Genomic DNA, 19,350 nt, shown 5'->3' with positions numbered 1-19,350 from the left:
TTATAGTCTCAGGTCTCCAATTCCAAATAGTGACTTCACTTGCAATCATGTTTGTGTCACAGGCACATGGTAAAACATGACCCAGTTTTCACTCTTAAGCTTGCAGTCATTGGGGGGGGCAGGGGGGGGGAACAAAAAACAAAAAACAAAAAAAACAAAAAAAAAAAAACACAAGAACAAAAAAAAAAAAAACAAAAACAAAAACAAACCACAAAACCCAACACACAGGCTTTCCTTTTTCTGGCCAAGAAAGAGGAAAGTTTCTTGCTTCTGGAATGCACAAGTTGTGCTGAAAAATGTTCCAGAAACTTCTTGTAAAGGACAGCAGCTGCTGGTTCTCTTCAATACCACTTTCTATTGCATGCTTGAGAAAACAAAGTGGAGGAATTTAAATTCTGGTTCCTTTCAGAAGAAACAGAAATATTATGCTTGGCAAAGATGAACATGGTATCATGTCAAGACAGTTCATGTGAGGAGTAAACTGAAGCTTACTCGGTATTGATAATTCTGCTAGAGAATTCTAGGCTTTGCCTTCATTCCAAGGTCTATCATCTCTTATTGTTCTTAATGGGCCTGAGGTCTTAGGCTGAAGCTGTCTTCCAGGATGTCCATTGTATTTCACTTTTCCCAAGAAGAATGAAGCCAAATCCTTTCTTGGTTTCTCCTTAAAAAGCAGATGTCTCATGCTATCACAGATGGAGAGAAGCATGGAGTTCCTCTGAGAACGGGAGGAGATAGGTATTCTCAGAATAACCATGTTTGGCTTGTTTCAGCTCAAGTCTGCAATGAGAACATGCAATGAGAACAAGATGTGCACTTTTAAAAAAGCAGATCATTTTATATTGTCAAAAAAAAAAAAAGGACTTCCACTCTAATATATGCTGATCAGTGATCTCAGACAAATCTTGCCCTTAGGGAGATAAAGATACCCTGCTTGAAGGTTCTTTTCTTTCATTAGAAGCTCAGGGGTACAGAATACATGTCCATCTGCTACTTAATTCGTAACATTTTATCTTTACAACAATGTGCATTTATGGTGAGATACTGAAATTTATTGTAGAATATATGGGGTCTAGGAACACACTCCTGTTTCTCAATCTCTGCTACAGTACACTCTTAAAACTGTGCAGAAAGTTTCACCCAAACTTGTCTATTAATGCTTAAATTTTTATAAATTTAAATCCTTTAGAAAGCTTGAAGGTTTTCTCTTGATTGATGTTAAAATGCTTTAAAAAAATATTCAGTCTGAAAATTAATTTGAAGTTGTGTTTTTATATTAAACATATTTAACTAACTGGAGGATCTTGAGAACAAGTAGTACCCAACAATTCAGTTGTTTTTTTTCATAGATATGTCCCAAACCTCAGGATTATTTAAAAACACATGTCATATCAAGATATTTGTGAAACTGGAAATTCTGAAAGTATGAACTACCCACATTTATCATACTTGTTCATTTTACTCTATGTAAATTGCTAAAACTGTAGCATCTGGCACTGTGGCCTTTATACAATGAATTTATGAAAAACATTTTGATTGGGTTTCTGTGCTTCTTTAGGGGCAACCTTTGATAGCAATTAATTCACAGAGATGATCTTCAGAATTATAATGCTACTTTTGAGGAAATTAATGTTCATCTTACTTTGCTGTAATAAGAAATATTATAGTAATTGACTATCCTCTTGTTCCTTATATTTATGACTCACTGCTAGTTACTTTTCATTTATAAAAAAAACAAGGAGAGAATATGTGCAGAAGTAAGAAAACTCATTGCTTTACCTTTTAAATTCCTTGTGCATTCTACTGATACCAGAAATTGTCTAAATCATTAAGTTACAATTCGAGTGAACTAACAAACTAATTTTCCTCAAACTTACTGCACATTTAGATTATTTATTTCAATATTAATAATTCTGGAGAATTTATTTGCCAGTAAAAGTATTCTTCCATTGACATGACTTTGTTCTGTGATTCCACAGAAAAATATATAAATTATTGTAATTCCATGAGAATCAGTCATAGACTAATCATGATCAGAATATGGAGAAGAAATACTAACAGCAAACTGCAGCAAGGTTTCTGCTATTTTCTGGAGTGAAAGACTGAATAGTGTATGTGCTACATTAGAGTATACTGTGACTTTGGAAGACATGCAAACGTTTTAAACTCATGTCTGGGTACTTAGAAAGCTGAAGCCACCCATTTTCCCTGCTGTTTTCTCTCAACATCAGTAACTGTCAGTGTACCTGAGCAGTTGAGATTGCAAATGACTTCAAAAGCATAATGTTACCTGAATTCCTGCTTCAAGCTATGAAATTTTAAAATTAATGCCTGCTCTTCCTTTGTCTGGATCGTTGTGTGCAGCTGTAGTCATATGTGCTTTATGTGTAGATAACCGAGTTGGCAATTGCTACCTGAAGTATGGACCACAAGGGGATGGGAGCCTATCCTGCAACACTGAAATAGGGGTTGGAGTCAGTCGTTCCTCGTGCTGCTGCTCTCTGGGAAAGGCTTGGGGAAACCCCTGTGAGACATGTCCCCCTGTAAACAGCAGTAAGAAAATGTTCTCTTCTTCTCCTCCACCCTTTTATTATAGAAGATGCTAACAATGGATGGAAAAAGTATTTTAAATCTTTTACTGTATTACTATACATTTATCATTTAAGAAACTGATTTACTTCATGAAGCAGTGTTCTGACACAGTTGTAAAAGAAAATCTCCTTGCTACTGTCAGAGGGGTGAGGCAGTGGTGATACCTGAGTATCAGAAGACCTGACCTTTAGTCTTCTGTGACCGACTTGGTGCCTATTCTCACAGTAATCAGTGGTGACTTCAGAAGGCACTTCCCGCTGGACCAGGCCCATGTACTTCGGGTAGTTTGGAGCACTTTATCTTATTTCACTTCTAATTCTCCCGTTAAAAAAATTAACGTAGTTGTGGATATGCTTATGTGTCTTAAGAACTGAATGGATTGCATGCATCTACTAGGAATTTTTGCTCAGCAACTCCATGTTGGTAGGAAAATAAAGAAATTAATAATGCTTAGAACTCAAACCATGCCTTTTATTTGGAGAGCTACAGTAGTTCTCAAAGGAAAGTGTTGATAATTGCTGGTTAACTATTTCTAAATTACTTCTGAGTACTTTCAAAACTGTTACCAATGGTACTTAGCAATTTTGCAGAACTTCGAAGTTGTTTGAGTGAATAAAGAAACAGAAATGTCAAGCATGTTGTTCTTAATAGCCTTATAATAGTGTTGATTCCAATTTTAACACGTATCTTTATTTGATGGTATACTGGCATTTCATATTAAAGAACTAGTCAAAATGGGAAATATGTGCCTTTATAAAGGCACAGTATAGAGAAAACATTATGCCTGCCTTAAGAGTATCTGAAGTTCTGGTAATGTTTTAAGCATTAAATTAATAATTTTAAGCATAAAATCTAAATCTTACCTTGATTTTCTACTAATCTAATGCACTTGTTTTATTTACTATGAATAGGTCAAGAAAAGTAGAACACCAATGAGTGCAGGGAAGAAGACTCATTAAAAACACAAATTAAATTTTATGGTTTTGCTGTAGCATTTTATTCTTCATACAACTGACATGCTCTCTCTTATACTTTACTTTAGCGGAATATAATACTCTCTGTCCAGGGGGAGAAGGATTCAGACCAAATCCCATCACAATTATTTTAGAAGGTGAGTTCATCATCAATGTCTGTGATGGCTGTTAATAAAAAAGTGTGAACTTGGGAGAGATGTATATAGGAACTATATTTTTCAGATACCATTACATCTAGTGCAAAGCAAAACCATCTGCTAATATAAATTGGACAACGTGATCAAATGCGTACTGTAAAAGAATATTGAGGAAGTCCAGCAATATTTCATTGGGAAGATGATGCATACCTTTTGTGTGCTTCCATACTTGCATTGACCTTTGAAATGGCCCCTGAAGGATAAGTCATTTATGAAAATTACAGCTTATCAGTGGAAGGTATAAGTTTCAGGAAATACTCATTGAACAAAGAAACTCTGGTTCCAGTGAGCATGCGGGAATGAGGAATTAGGTGCCAAATTCCTGTATACAGTAATGGAAGTTGAACTCCATGGGCTCATCCAGCTGAAACAGCTCCTGAAGAGCTATTTAAGTGGATGAGAATGAGCATCTCATCCACGCTTTCATAGAGTGCAGTTTAGAAGCAAAAAAAATCCATGTGACAGTTAAAAGCTACTAATTGGTAAAATTTCAGGGGAGTATTTAAAGCCTCTTGTTTCTTTTATTTCTGGAATGAAAACATGGTGGATTTTGTTCTCTGTTTTCAGACATCGATGAATGTCAGGAACTGCCAGGTCTCTGCCAAGGTGGAAATTGCATCAATACTTTTGGCAGCTTCCAGTGTGAATGTCCAAAAGGCTACTACCTCAGTGAAGAGACAAGAATCTGTGAAGGTTGATACCCTTCTCTATCACAGTGCAGTTATTATGAAAAACACTATCATTTTTAATTTTATATCCCTAAGTGGATATGGTACCCACACATATCATTATCTTTGGCACCAGTGAAATGATTAACATAAAATTAATATGCAACACATGGATGTTCATTTCTACATGCCTGTTTCTATAAATAGAGTACTTGAAAGGTCGTTTCTCAGTGGAGTAGTGAATGAATTGACAGAAATGAAAATTGACAGTAGCATTCCTGTGAGAAGGTGTAAATGTCTTTTGTGGAGCTGATGGTGCTCCAGTTTCAGCGGTAAATTCAACAACTTTGAATTTCTTTAGGTTGTTCTCTTGCATTTCACTGGCTGGACTTAATAGAGGTTAACAATATTACCCTTCACCAGGTGTTACAATAGTCACTTAACCCAAATCTGAGCTGTAGTTTCCAAGCTAGCCTTCACAGGAAATATTTTTGTAACCTTAGCGTGGTTTATTATGGTCATATTTATCAGAAACATTTGCTAGGACTTGTCCTCTTTTCCGTTGTTAATTGTAGTGTTTTCACTTGATCTCTAGATATTGACGAGTGTGTTGTACATCCTGGTGTCTGTGGTCCCGGCACCTGCTATAATACTTTGGGGAACTACACCTGCATTTGCCCACCTGAATATATGCAGGTGAACGGAGGACATAACTGCATGGGTATGCAAAATGTCATCTTTACTAGAACTCTCTGAATATCAGACTGTTTCAGGGCCAATTCTTGTATTGCTTTTTCCTACCTTTAACTCCCAGACAATTATGTCATGTAGCAGGAAAGAGATCCCAGTGATTGATGTGCAGTGTTCAAGTGCTCTTATTCCTTAACAGAACTCAGAAATCTTTTTTTTATTTTCACTAGTCATTTCCAAATGGTAGGATTTACTGTACAAATGGATCTGATGAGCATCTACATCATGTTTCTGATTTCTTGGGAATTTTTATTTTTCTCTTTTGTGTCTTTGAATGAAAACTGAAAATATGCCAAATTTCAGGTAAATCTAAAGCAGAGACTGTAGATTACTTCATCCTTAAATTATTTTTAAATGCATCCATATATGTGCTTAGGTTTATTCAGAAGCCAGAATTAATGAACCACTGTCTGTGTTGGTAGGGGGTTGATATTTACTTAAGTTAGTTTGTTGGTCACTTTGTAAGTGATGCTTTTCTCACATTTAGACATGAGGAAAAGTTTTTGCTACAGAGGCTATAATGGAACCTCCTGTGAGAATGAACTGCCCTTCAATGTGACCAAAAGGATGTGTTGTTGCACGTACAATGTTGGGAAAGCTTGGAACAAACCTTGTGAACCATGTCCAATTCCAGGAACAGGTAAAGCCTACTATAATCGTGCCATTTTGTTACTTTTTTGCTTATTTGCTCCTTTGACTTATTAGCTGGTAACATTTCAGCCCCAAAATACCTTTGCTGTACTCCCAAAACAGTATCCTGCTATCCTCTCACTGACTGGATTAAGTCTTGGTGTGCTAAACAAGAATGGGTATTTCTTCCATATATTTAAGTGGAAGAAGTATCACTCCATATTGAGTGGAAAGATACAGCTTGAATAGTTAGAAAGCACCAATCATTCCCCCTGGATGAAAAAAAAATTCAGGAAGACCATACATATTTTCCCTCTCAGCTGCCCCTGAAGACAAGGGCAAAACTACTGTCAGATGTCACTGAGATTAATAAAAAGGCCTGGAAAGTACAGACTGACCTTCCCATCTGCAGCAAAAGTATGTCAGCCCTGTAGCTAAAAGGATGTTTGTAAGACAGGTATCTGTAGGTAGACACAATTATTTAGGGGTTTTTTTTCTTGGTTGATGGGGCTCTCTCTATATATATTGTTTTATCCTTTCTTTCTAACAATACCATGGCTTTCAGAGGTGTATGGACATAGAATTACTTTCAGTTATTTAGATTTATGTCAGAAATCTGTGTTTGTGTAGGTAAGACCTACCAGTGTGGCTCAGCAGACATAAACAAGTTTCCTGAATGTGTGATTACAGAACTCCTCTCTCTAAAGCTGTCACTTTGAGGTTTCTGGAGGAGCAGTCATTAGGCAATAATACTGGATGTGAAGATGCTGGCTGACAAGAGATGCCTGCTGCCTGGTCTGTCTTCCAGGATAATTAATTTAGGATAGTAAATTTAGTTACTGCATAGTTGGGGATACATTTATCCTAGTAGTCCTAGTCTGTCAGAACAAAAAGACTGGGTTTCATTACTGAGTGTATTGCCTTTCTAGATTTTTCATTTATGTCTCACACCTGAGCGTGATCCTCTTGGTTGCTTTTACATTTTCTCTACTGAAGGTGATGAACTTGCAAAATTTCAGTAAGTTGGGCATTGTAAAAGAAACTAAAAATTCCCTTCTATAAAGGAGGTGAAAATAATAAGGTACAGTTCTTTATCAATTAGTCTTTATGGATTTCCTTGCCTGGAGCAAAACACCCTTGAAACCTCAACTCAGCAAACTAATTGATGGGAGAATCACCAACTTGGAAACCTGACAGTAACACCTGTCCTTCATTAAAAGATTCTTATATTTGCAAAAAAGAGCAAGTTTGCCTACGTAAAACTAAAACACTCAGGTGCCTGTTTAGTACAAAGACATTTTATTGTTTAATTGACTTTGCCCCAAGTTTACTACCACTAAATCCGTACCTCTGGTGCTGCATCATTTGTGATGTTAGTGTAAACAATGTATTACTTTTGTTTGAAGTGTTCATCCTGGTCACGTAAGGGAAATGGATAATTTGAGAAAGACTTCCCCACACAAGCAGTAAAGAAGAGGAAAATAAGACTGAAAAGTAAAAAAGCAGCCTCTTCCTTTTCTTTCTTAAGTAGGAGGATGGAGAATGATGGATTGTTCCTAGCATGAGGAATGGGAGATGGAAATAAGCTTGAGAGAGGAAATACATGTTTGCTATCACAAAGAGCTCATAAAATTTTTTCCCATAGTCATTTATCTCAGTGCCATAAAATTGTCATCATGATGACGACATGATGAGAAAAGTACAGGAAAGTACTAGCAGGATTTCATGCAATTAATAATCTTGGATACAAGAAAGATTTCTCCTTTTAAACTGATAAGACTGAAGTTCTCAAAAACATCTACAGCTTTTAAAGATCTGTTAAGACAACTCCACTTAGTCTGCAAGCAGTTACAGGGTTAAAATATTTCCTGAAATATTTCAATATTGCCTTGTTAGCTCTTCTGAATGCCTTTACTGTATTTAGAGACATGGTTGAACCTTTTTCACAATGGAAAGAGATTACATGAGGGATCAAACACAATTTCCAAGTGGGAATGGTTGAATAGCTGCACTTGTGTGGTATAATCAGCTGTTCTGGAGTCTGGGGGCATGGCTACATATCACAGACAGGGGTTATGATACACTGACCTTAACCAGTTTGCTAGACTGAGCCCAGTATCACATTAAGAGTATTATTCTTCTGTGATGAGAATTGAATTGTTCTCTAAATGAACTTCACATGCCAATGCATTTGCATTTTTTTCCTTTGTGAACAGTTCTTCCTTCCTTTTCATAATATTTATGCTCAACAATTCATCTCTGTTTGATGACTTTAAGGTAGTAAAGTCTGTACTGATTGGTTTTACACATTACACAGATCATAACCATTACCATGTACACTTTAATCAGAAATAATCATTCTTGGTTGGTTGATTTTTCACACAAAGAAGTCTAAAAAAGCTACTTCACTGCTAAAAGGTAATCAAGTATTTGCAGAACTCCTTCCTGGTTTGATGATTTCAAGACTCCTTGATCTCAGAGAGTTTTTCCTGTTATGCGATAGATCTTTTTGTCCTAGAAAAATAATACAGTGATAAGTATATGAAGTTTTGAAATATTTTTTAAGTCATTGGTGCACAGGCAAGCTTTCAGAAAGTAAATCTCAGATGTGTTTATGTATGGATAATTTGGCACTGTGTATAAAGGCATTATCATACAGTCCTTACCTAATTATATGCTCTTTTTTCTACACAGTACAAACTGAAAAAAAAATATGAAAAAACTATTACATGGAACATGTAGGTAGCATAACACAGAATGAAAGAAGACCTTAGAACCTCTTCTTCATCCTCCCAGATGTGACATGTTACGCGTTATCAGAGGAGTAGGTTGTCATTGCCCATGGAGACAGGGTAGTGAACACAAGGCACCCTTTTTGTCTAGTGTATGTGTTTCACAGGTTTACTGCCAGCAGAAAATAGCATAAAGCTCCTTGCAGAAAAGAACTGTTCTCTAACCCTCAAAACTTAAACAAGTTAGTATAACAGAGCAGAAAATTGCTGGATGGTAAAACACTGTGGCAGGGACTTCTATGGCCCAGTATCCTGTACTGCAAGAATAACCTCAGTAGGCATTAAGCAGTCATTAAACAACAGGATGGAAGAAAGAAGAAAATGCTGAAGTTCAGGTATATTGGATCCTGCTGGGCTTATACAGAACAGAACAAACAATGTTTGTGAAAAAAATATTTTGCCAAATCTCATTCTGAGCAATGATCAACTAGATTTGCTGAAATATTAATAAGTAAGAATGTTTGGTGTAAGGGAGACAAGAATTATCCAAGTTACAACCCCAGTGGTTAAACTCTACAAAATTATAAGTTACTGAAGAGCTGCCATTAAAATCAGAGGATCAAGAAACTCAAACTACAGCCAGTAGAGAAATAAACTATCACCTCTATAGATTAAAGAACATTACGCACAAAACCAGAAGGTGCTAAAAGAGGTGCCTAATAATTTGATTGCATTTTAGATTTAGAGGTGAGTTAGACTTGACATGCTTCCTCTTGTTGAATAGAAATAGGCATCCTGTAGGTCCTCAGCACTACAAACAGTAGACTTGTCACAGTGACTCATGGCAGTCTTCAGATTTTACACTTCCAGAACACCCTTGAATTTTATGTCAGTGGGACATTATTGTAAATTTTATCCACGTTCTTTAGAAGGATATTTTACATTGGCTTAATGCCCTGAATGTACAAATATTTACTGCATGCTTTGGAATTTTTGCTTAACAGTAGTTTGGAAATTACTATTAATAGTAACTTACTATTGAAAGTTACTTAATATTTTTCTGGAGAATTTGAATGCTGATATGATCCCCAAAGATACAGAATAGAAGCTGCATGGTTATTGTTTACAAACACACACGTAAAGCAAGCTGTTAATTCAAACTGGTTGTGTCTTCACACTGGAATTATTTTGCTCCCCTCAAACAAGTGGGCTTTCAATACACAATTCCACCAGTAGTCAGTATTTTACAAATTTGATAGTTATAGTTGTAGGCCTGTCATTTTTCATATTTCTACCTAGATCAAAATTTATCAATGTACTGTAAAGGTGTAATACATTTTCTTGAAAGCACTGTTTTACCAGTAAAATCTTATGCCAACACAGATGCTTTATAAGAAATACTTTTTTAAATGAAGTAATTATTTCTTACATCCTGCAATAATGGAGTCCATGCTAGAAATTTTTCTCTATATGTTACAAATCCACTCAACTTCATACACCTTGCCATGAAAAACGTAGATTCATTGATTTCATATTTTATACTGTGCATTTCCCATCTTCAAGGTGCTTTGGGAAAGAGGATATAAAATGAATATACTAAACCAATACTTTTTTTGGAGCATCTTTTTTTAAAGCAGGGTGTCTATTCTGCTCTGCAGCTTAGTGAAATTAAGCTGCAGTAATCTCTGCAGAAATGAACAGAGATAGTATCATCAAAGAAGGCTAGGTATTGATAAATTACTTTTATTTCTCCTATCTGAAACTTGCTGCAGATCCTGTCTACAGATGTCTAAAAGCAGGAATAAACCTTAAAAGGTAAGTTAAGGCATTCTATTTAAAAACTGAAATGCTGCTTTCTCAAACCAGGCATTTACTCATGTGAAAAAGTCTGCAAAGATTTGAGAAAAGAGAAGTATGAATTAGTGTTTTAATTTGCATTCATTTAGTGGCAGTCTGAATTTTCAACACAGTTTGTACAGGAGGCAGTGGCCCTTCTGAGTAGATACAGCTTATATCAGCTCTTGAAAAGCTGAGAAGACTATAAGTAATTCTTGGAAGATTTATAAATACTCACTAAAAAGGCATTGTTCCCTGTTTTGCTCTAGCTGAATTCAAGAACATATGTGGGAATATTCCTGGCTTCACTTTTGACATTCATACTGGAAAAGCAGTCGGTAAGTTTCACTAAATTTATTTTAACTCAAAATTGGTTTGCAACCAAAAGGTTGTTGCAGCTGCATAATGGTACCAAAATTAACATTTCACATAATAAAACTCTAATTTCATTGTGGAGTTACAGATGTGACATAAATTGTAAGACCAATTTTGTGTAAAATATTGATGATATATTTTTTTTAATTTCTACATTTTGTTACGATCTTTGGCTCACCCTCAGTCGTAGCTCATAGGTTTGAGTTTTAGTTAGTGAGATAAAAGGTTTTGGCTTCAAAAATGTTGCAGGACTTATCTGCACACTTGTAACAGTTCTGTATCTTGTCTAATATTTAGTATTACTCTGTTATGATCACTTCCTGAACTTCACAAAATTATTTTCTCTCATAATGAGTGTATGTTTAGATTTGTATCCTGTATACAATTTCTGTGGATTAAAAGGAACTTTTAATACAACTCAGTTTTATACACAGTGAAATTGAGAATGCAAGGAGTACATAAAGCCATAAAGTACTGTACTTTGACTAGCTCATCTCACTTTCAGACATTGATGAATGTAAGGAAATCCCAGGAATCTGTTCAAATGGTGTTTGCATCAATCAGATCGGCAGCTTCCGCTGTGAATGCCCCACTGGATTCAGCTACAATGACCTGCTCTTGGTCTGTGAAGGTGATTTGATACGATGTTATTTTCTACTTAGCCCCATAAGTATGTATATCTTACAGGAAAAGGGAACATTTAATTCACACGTTTTTCAAAATCTAAGAGACAGACTGTGAGCTGCTTTGCAGGGCTCAAGTCTATAAATCAGTTTGTGATTTGTTTTTCTTTAATACATATGCACATGCGCTTAATAAAATTTATAATAGCTTTGTGTCAAGCAATTCACTGACTCCTAAACAGGAAGTAAATGAAATGCTTTTGTAAGTATAAGTAAATAAAATTTATAAGTAAATTATAAGTAAATTAAATGCTTTTTCTAGGGAGGAAATTTAATTCTTGTTCTTAAAACTTCTCAAAGAAAAGTTTCATTATTTTCTATCTTATGTCTGTTCTACATTTTTATAACTAGAGATATTCATAGAAGCTAAAAATTAATAGGAGTTTTGTCATTGGTATTCAAGGGTCTTGTGCTGACATGGGCACCTTAAAAAGCTAACAAACTGTGCCATTTAATATTTCAGTTCAAAGACAAAGAGGAACGTTTTTTAATACAAAAACTAATTTATTTAGGCAGACATTTAAAATTGCAAAGCCACTTCTGTGTGTAGTAAGTGGGATTCATAGAATCCTCCTTCATGCAAAAAGTGTGCTGTGTATGAAATTGTATTTATTTTGCTTTTCATTTGCATTTACGGCACAGGAGGCTAAAGGTCAGAATATTCATGCTTCGTTGAGGATGAAAGACTCATCTTGCACAAGACAGACAGTACAATCTAAATTCTAGGCAGAAGTAATCCTCTCATGGTTTCTGATGTCTGAACCATGGCTTTTGGTGTTTCAGATATTGATGAGTGCAGCAATGGAGACAGTCTCTGTCAGAGAAATGCAGACTGTATCAACAGCCCTGGTAGTTACCGCTGTGAATGTGCTGCAGGTTTTAAACTTTCACCCAATGGTGCCTGTGTTGGTAAGCAATCAGTTGACTTTTCTCATCTGTTTGAATCTGTTTGTACCTTATCAGTGGTATCTGTATGATTCTCTCGAAGGGTAAAAGCATCATTTGTTTTCTGTTTGCATATATTTTGCGAATACTTTGCGTATTCCACTGTTTTATGTAACAGTTTTTATTTTATAGCCCTGTTTCTCTGTAGAAGGGAAGAAAAGACGAGGTAAAATTTTAAAAGAACGTTCTTGATGTATTAACTAAATCCTAACAGTAATTTTGACCTTGAGGTGTATAGGCAAGAAGTTCCTATAAAATGAAGTTTTGTTATGATTCAGGTTTAGTTATAGAGAATTTTGAGTTTGGTTTTAATAATAACAGATTGTAAAAACATGTTTTTGTAAAATGAATGAATAATAAAAGTCAATAATGTGTACCATCTGTTTTATATTTCTGTTATAGATCGTAATGAATGTCTGGAAATTCCTAATGTTTGCAGTCATGGTTTATGTGTGGACATTCAAGGAGGTTACCAATGCATATGTCACAATGGTTTTAAGGCATCCCAAGACCAGACTATGTGCATGGGTAAGGAAAAAAAAATGCTTTTGTGTGTGGCTTGTTTAGGGGTTTTTTTTTAAGCAGGAGAGGAGATGAGTCTAGATTTTTGACAACATTCTAGTGACATTAAAAGACCAATTCAGACAGTTTTGGATTTTTGTGAATAAAGTATGTGAAGTTGTTCTTGGAGTGGATATATCAGTTTGAAGAAAAAAAATCACAGTATTCTCATAGATAGCTTCATGTTACTGAAGAATATTATTAACACAATTTTCATAAAAATGTATCATAGTGCCTTAGACGATACCACAGACTGATAAGAGTCTGAAGATTAAAAAAAAGATTTTTCAATTATTTAGAAATTGAGTCCATGTTTCATTTAAAACACAGAATCCCACATTTAATGTATCTTAAATCTATACTCATTTTGTATTGATATGATAGAGATGATATAAGAAATAAGATTGCAAAATAAGAGTCTTTTTCTTGTTCTTTTAGTGTTTTGTAATCAGTTCTACAGGGTTTTAAAAAGAAAAGGTGATGCATATTGTGAATACGTTTCTCTTTGAGAAAGATAGCCAAAAAATTATTTTGATTCTGAAATAGTGATCATCTCAATGTCAGTTATAAGCTATAGAGCAGTCCAGTGTCTTCTGTAACATGCGTGTTCTAATTTGAACACAGACATTTAAAACCTGTTCACATATTCATACACAACTTGAGTTTTCTCATATTTGGACTAAATCACATTTGTCAAACCCATCTGAGGAGGATATTTGGGAAAGTGATTTGTGTTAACAATGCAAAATTTTGAAAGCCCGGTTACTCAAAACAGTAAGTTTAAATAATACTAAAACTAATTCTAAAAATTTCATAGCATGAAATACAAATTTAGACAATTACAGGTTATGGAAGGGATCCGTTCAACAAAATATTTACCTTCTGTAAATAAATAAAATGTTTCAGAAAGTCCACAAGAACTAGGAGAAGATGTAAATGCTTTCCAGTTCCCCATGAAACTCCAGAAATTACTGAAACACACAGCAGGAAACGCTGAATTTTAGTGTCTTTTAAAAAAGCATGCTTCCAAGAGTTTGTAAGCAGTCTTTATAATTCTGGATATAGTATTGACATAATGTAAATTGACTTGTGAACAATGACACAAAACTCCTTTATAGAGCATTTTCAACAGGTTTTCATGGGCTTAAGAATAAAATATAAACATAAAATTTGTGATACTTCCAGGGCTGTGATGCTCATCCTTTGCATTAAGTTCTGATCACTAGTGTACATTAACAAATTAAGAAATGCTAATATGAAAAATAGAGCCTTTGAGGTACTGCACGTGCACTTAGTTTTATCTTTGCATGTAAAAGTATCTTTTATTTTTAAAAAAATATTAAAAATGTATCATGTAACACTTTCCTATGTGTACCCAGAAGCTGTAAAAATCCCTAGTATAAATAGAAGACATGACAGATGAAAGGAGAAACTGAGGTTTAGAATATTGTCACTGTGCACAGATAACACATTAATGGGTACCTGGGAAAATCAGTTCCCACATGCAGTTTTGTTTCCCTCTGCAGATGTTGATGAATGTGAACACCATCCATGTGGAAATGGAACTTGTAAAAACACAGTTGGATCATATAACTGCCTGTGTTATCCAGGATTTGAATTAACTCATAATAATGATTGTACGGGTAGGTGATGTAGTCCAAACTTTATTTTCATTGCTGCCAGCTTGGTATACTAAGGAGGATGGTAAGTAGTTAAAACTCAAAGAGAAGACAGGTCAGGGTGCCAGAAAGTCAATTGAGTGCAGTAACTGATAGTTACCAGCCCTAGAGATTAGTCACTACTATCATTTTTTAATCTAATGAAAAATATTTTTTACTGGCCAGTTTGAGATAAAGTAAACCTGAAATCTCTGCAACACTTGGGTAACCTTACAGTTAACTGACATTTTAATGAAGCCCTCAATTCCTTTACATTTATTGGGTAATTACAGCACACGTCCTTGACTACTGGCACAGTCCAATAAATGGCACACTTTCAATACTCGCAATGGGCACACTCGCAATAAGCGTATATTATATCACACCACCAGTGAGGCCTCATTAATTTAAAATAACTTCTTTATTTCACCATATTACTTGACACTTACACACAGTGCAAAAGAGGAAGCAGACCAGCAGTAAGAAAGCCAGTACAACTAATCTACCAAATCTGCTCCCCTAAGATGAACTCTGGTTATACAGAGTTTATAAAGGCATTGCTATTTCCTGTTCCTTAAAGCACAGGACACCAGAATATGGGATGGGTTTGGACATTTTAAATTCCTGGATACTTGCGATAAAGCAACTAAAATCTCCCAGGGCTGAAGAACAGGCTCGTAAGTCTCTGGAGATCCTCTCCCTTGTGCAGACCATAAGCCAAAAGAGAGGAAGGCTTTACATTCCTTCCTGCTACAGAAGGAAGACAGAACAAAGTCTACTGGTTCCTTTCTGGTTCAGGAGAGAAATAAAACATCTTAAGTAAGTATTTGAAATTCTCTCCCTGTTTAGGAAAGAGAAAATTAAAAACTTGTTCAATTAAGAGTCTGCTGCCAAAGAATAGCCCTATTTGCCAAGGAGATTCTTTCCCTTGGCAGTATATAGCTGCCAGTCTACTACCCAGAGCATCCAGCACCTCTGCTCCAGGCTGTGCCTTCAAGGCCAAGGAGCCCAAGCTGACTCAGAAACTTGGCCTTTTGATAGCACTCCTCTTGACAGCTTGGAGAGCCTTGGGGCTTTCTTCCACACTATCCCAGTCATTCAGAGGCAGTTTAGCCCATCCCAGTATAATACTTTGGAGGTATTTGTACTTGTAGAACTGTAACGCAGAAGTGCACTATGGAATAAACTAGTAACACAGTCACAGCTGTACTATCTGAAGCAGAAGGTACATCTTATTCAGGAGCTGCTACTTAATGCTTCCAAAGACAACTGAAACATCTTCAGTATAACTGATGTTAGTGTCCATCATTCAAATTCAAGTATTGTAAAACAGCAAAATGCAAGTTGTTCTTAGCCATGACATCTGATCTCCTTTTCATTTATTCTGACACTTTCTCATCTGTATTTTTCCTTATGCAGTGCTCCTTTAAGTCTGCATTTTTTAAGTAACTCAACAAACTAATAAGCATTTTCAAACCTCGTTTTCAGAGCTGGTATGAAGGAGAAAATCATCCTGCAGAAAGCAAGTGACATATTCCAAAATTGGAAAATCACAAGGCAGGTTTTAGGATGAAACGCGAGCACATATATATCCATATAAACTCCAGAACATTCCATGTTACATTTTCTTTTCTGTGTCTGGAGTTAGTCTCATAGAGTCACTTGGCAGTAATTGAATGTCTACAGATGCAGTAGCTGAGGTAATGCTGAAAGTTTGAAAATTATAATACCCTGTTAAAAAAGAATGTTGTTTAAATAGAATATATACCTTAATGTACTTGAGCAAGAGTTACTTTCCACTAGCTGTAAGTTATTCCCTTGTTTCTGCAAAATTTGCCTTTTCCACCAAAATATATACTGCAACTTGAGCATGTTTATAGCATATTGTATGTACTGTGCTGGGACTCAACTGTTGCTTCTAGGGTTTTATTTTTGGTTTTTTATAGATATCGATGAGTGCAGTTCCTTCTTTGGTCAGGTGTGCAGAAATGGACGGTGTTTCAATGAAATTGGTTCCTTCAAATGTTTATGTGATGAAGGATATGAACTTACTCTTGATGGCAAGAATTGCATTGGTATGTATGATACCACATGGAGATGTTAAAGTACTGATGAGCTGAAATAAATTGTTAGCTCCCATCTAGAGGGAAGCACCACAGTCGGAGTATCTAAGTATATTTAGAAAAAAAAAAAAAAAAGTTACTTTACTGAAAACGCAGTAAAAGTAACTGGGTTTTGGAATAGTTGTTAATCTTCAAGCATTTAAATGCCTTAGAGAAAGAAAATTAGTAAAGAATCCTACAGTCTTTTTCATTAATAAGCCTGGTTTGTTATCATAAGAATTACATGATTCTAAACCTTTCTTCATTCTATCTACTTTCCAAAGATACTAACGAGTGTGTGGCACTACCTGGTTCATGTTCTCCTGGTACCTGTCAAAATTTGGAAGGATCATTCAGATGCATCTGTCCACCAGGATATGAAGTCAAAAGTGAAAGTTGTATTGGTAAGGCAAGTTGTAATTGTTGCTTCTGAACAATTTAAAAATTAGAGTAACTGTCTGGTTCTAATGTGGTGGAAAGTAGTTGTACACCCTAATGTTTGTGAATGTCGCCCAACTTAAAATCATGGTGACAGAGAATAATAGGAAAAATCTTCAGGAAGAGGTTTTAAAAATGGAAGGCAAGATATTTTTTACTGTATTGTACTGTATTTTGTACATTAATGTCTTCATTATTGCAAACAAAAATACCTTATTTAAAAAAAAAAAGTATTTTTCATTCACTTTCTTTTTAAAATATCATTCATAAAACAAATCAGCCTGTGTACTGGATTTATATAATGTTTACAGAAAGGTTATTATTGGCAATCAATGCATGAACTAAGCTTAGGGTTTCACAGGGCTATGAAGTTTAAAAATCTTGATAAAATTATGGAGCTTATGGGAACAATTGCTTAAGTTGGTTTCTTCTAACTGTTTTCTGATTCCACAGGAGGAAAAATAGGGTACAGCAGACCTTGCATCAGTTTGATGTTCTTGTTTGTTCATATAAGTCTTGTTTAAAGCCCTGAATATCATTCAGGAGCTGAATGTCACACAATGAATTCAGATTTGGTGTGGCAGAGAATGAGAAAAAAATTGAAAGTTACAGCTCCCTTTTTCAGCAGCGCAAAGCACAGGACTACTGTGAATTTATTGGGCATTTAAATTAACTATGTGGGGCACCTGGCAAGGAACGTGCACACAGCTAGTTTTAAGTAGCTAACCTAGAAGTCTTAGGTTTCTGCATGGTCAGAGGAGAGAGTAAGCACCTGTCTCTCCACTGTGACTATCTTAAGAAACCCGTTTTTCAGCTTAAATGATTTAAGTTAGCTGATGTGACACCCCAGATACACATTAATCCAAATAACTTCCAATAATAAATGAGCAGCTTGTCCTTGTATAGACTGAAGAAAACACTGCTGAGGACATAAAGATTTGGCCTATAGTCACCTGATCTGTATGGGCACAGGAACTGGATCACAGGAACCTTTTTTAATTTTTGTCTTAAACAAGAGGATCTATTTTGTGAGCCCCAGAGTTCTCTCATCCTTTTGTATCACACCACCATATTCAGTTTGCCTTCATGGTTTCTTTTGGCAGCTGCCATTTCCATATTAGCAATTATGTTTGAAATTAATCCAAATCACCTACAGCTGTAAATTCATGAATTTAAAATGAAAGTTTTTGGTTTTCCAGGAAGATCACTGTTTATAGCCGTTTTAGTATCCTCACAGAATCTCTTGATGTTTTTGACAGCACTGGTACTGCCAGATTTTTGCTTTTTCTTCATTCTGCCGTGTTCAGAAAATTAGCAGCTAAAGTTCCTAGAAAATGCTTAGACAATCACATGATTGTACTAATACTTACATGATGATATGATTAATATTATGACAACTTTTGCAATGTACATTCCCCACTACTTTCTATTGACCTTATATGCAAACAGCTTTATAAGAATTCATTACGTCTGCCTGTAATGTGATGGTTGGCAATGGCTAGATAAATTTCTGAGCTCAGTGTGATTACATGCAGGAGAAAACAAAAACAGGAGAAAACAAAACAGACGGGAGCCACGGAAAAATTTCTTAGTTTTCACCTACCCATTTAATGTATTTCCTTTCATTTTATGGGAATGAAGGGGAGAGGACTCGTTTACTTCCATAGTCTGGCTAGTTGCTTGTTCATCATGGCCGCGAAAATAATTTCTTCCACTAGTCCCAAGCCATTCATTACACTAGAGATCAGTACTTCAGAAGAGCAGTTCTTCCATCCCATTAATGCAGCTAAATAGCTGAGCTTTGTGTATTAACAACTGCCACGCTAACTGGGAAAGTAATTAACTTTTTTTTTCACTGAAATAAGCTGATTTAAAATGCTTCATGTAGTAAGAGACTGTCTGTGGGGAACTACTGCAGGGTTTGGTTATATGCCAGATTATGCTACAGTGGTTTGTTCACGCGCTATACCTAACAGTAACTTCTGAAAAGGGACTCAAGGTAATATTTTTTAGAAGTAACATCACCTGACTTCTTCCATCACTCCACTTATATTTTCCTAGTGATAAAGACTATTTCCATTGTTTCCTTATCTGCTAAGTACAGATCAGTTTTCTAAGATTCCATATGGTAGAGAGTCCAACAAATAACAGGAAAAATGGTGCTACAAATTTGTGACTCAAGATCCATGAAGTTTATTTCATGGAGAAT

General features: G+C 35.5%; 1 protein-coding gene across 1 annotated transcript in view; it reads left to right on the top strand.

The window, feature by feature from the left end:
* The window catches only part of FBN2 (fibrillin 2), a 167,066-nt gene that overhangs the window by 129,350 nt on the left and 18,366 nt on the right, over positions 1-19,350 (top strand). Inside the window, exons 37-48 of the mRNA XM_074931320.1 lie at positions 2,392-2,553; positions 3,635-3,703; positions 4,331-4,456; positions 5,027-5,152; positions 5,669-5,821; positions 10,649-10,717; positions 11,260-11,385; positions 12,221-12,346; positions 12,785-12,910; positions 14,470-14,586; positions 16,548-16,676; positions 16,988-17,107. Of these exons, the coding sequence (XP_074787421.1) occupies positions 2,392-2,553; positions 3,635-3,703; positions 4,331-4,456; positions 5,027-5,152; positions 5,669-5,821; positions 10,649-10,717; positions 11,260-11,385; positions 12,221-12,346; positions 12,785-12,910; positions 14,470-14,586; positions 16,548-16,676; positions 16,988-17,107 (1,449 nt within the window). The remainder of the gene's footprint in view (positions 1-2,391; positions 2,554-3,634; positions 3,704-4,330; positions 4,457-5,026; positions 5,153-5,668; positions 5,822-10,648; positions 10,718-11,259; positions 11,386-12,220; positions 12,347-12,784; positions 12,911-14,469; positions 14,587-16,547; positions 16,677-16,987; positions 17,108-19,350) is intronic.

This window comes from Athene noctua, chromosome Z (genome assembly GCF_965140245.1).
Source record: "Athene noctua chromosome Z, bAthNoc1.hap1.1, whole genome shotgun sequence".
Lineage (NCBI taxonomy): Eukaryota > Metazoa > Chordata > Aves > Strigiformes > Strigidae > Athene > Athene noctua.
Note: the sequence above shows the minus strand (reverse complement) of the source record. Positions and strands in the feature narration are given on the sequence as shown.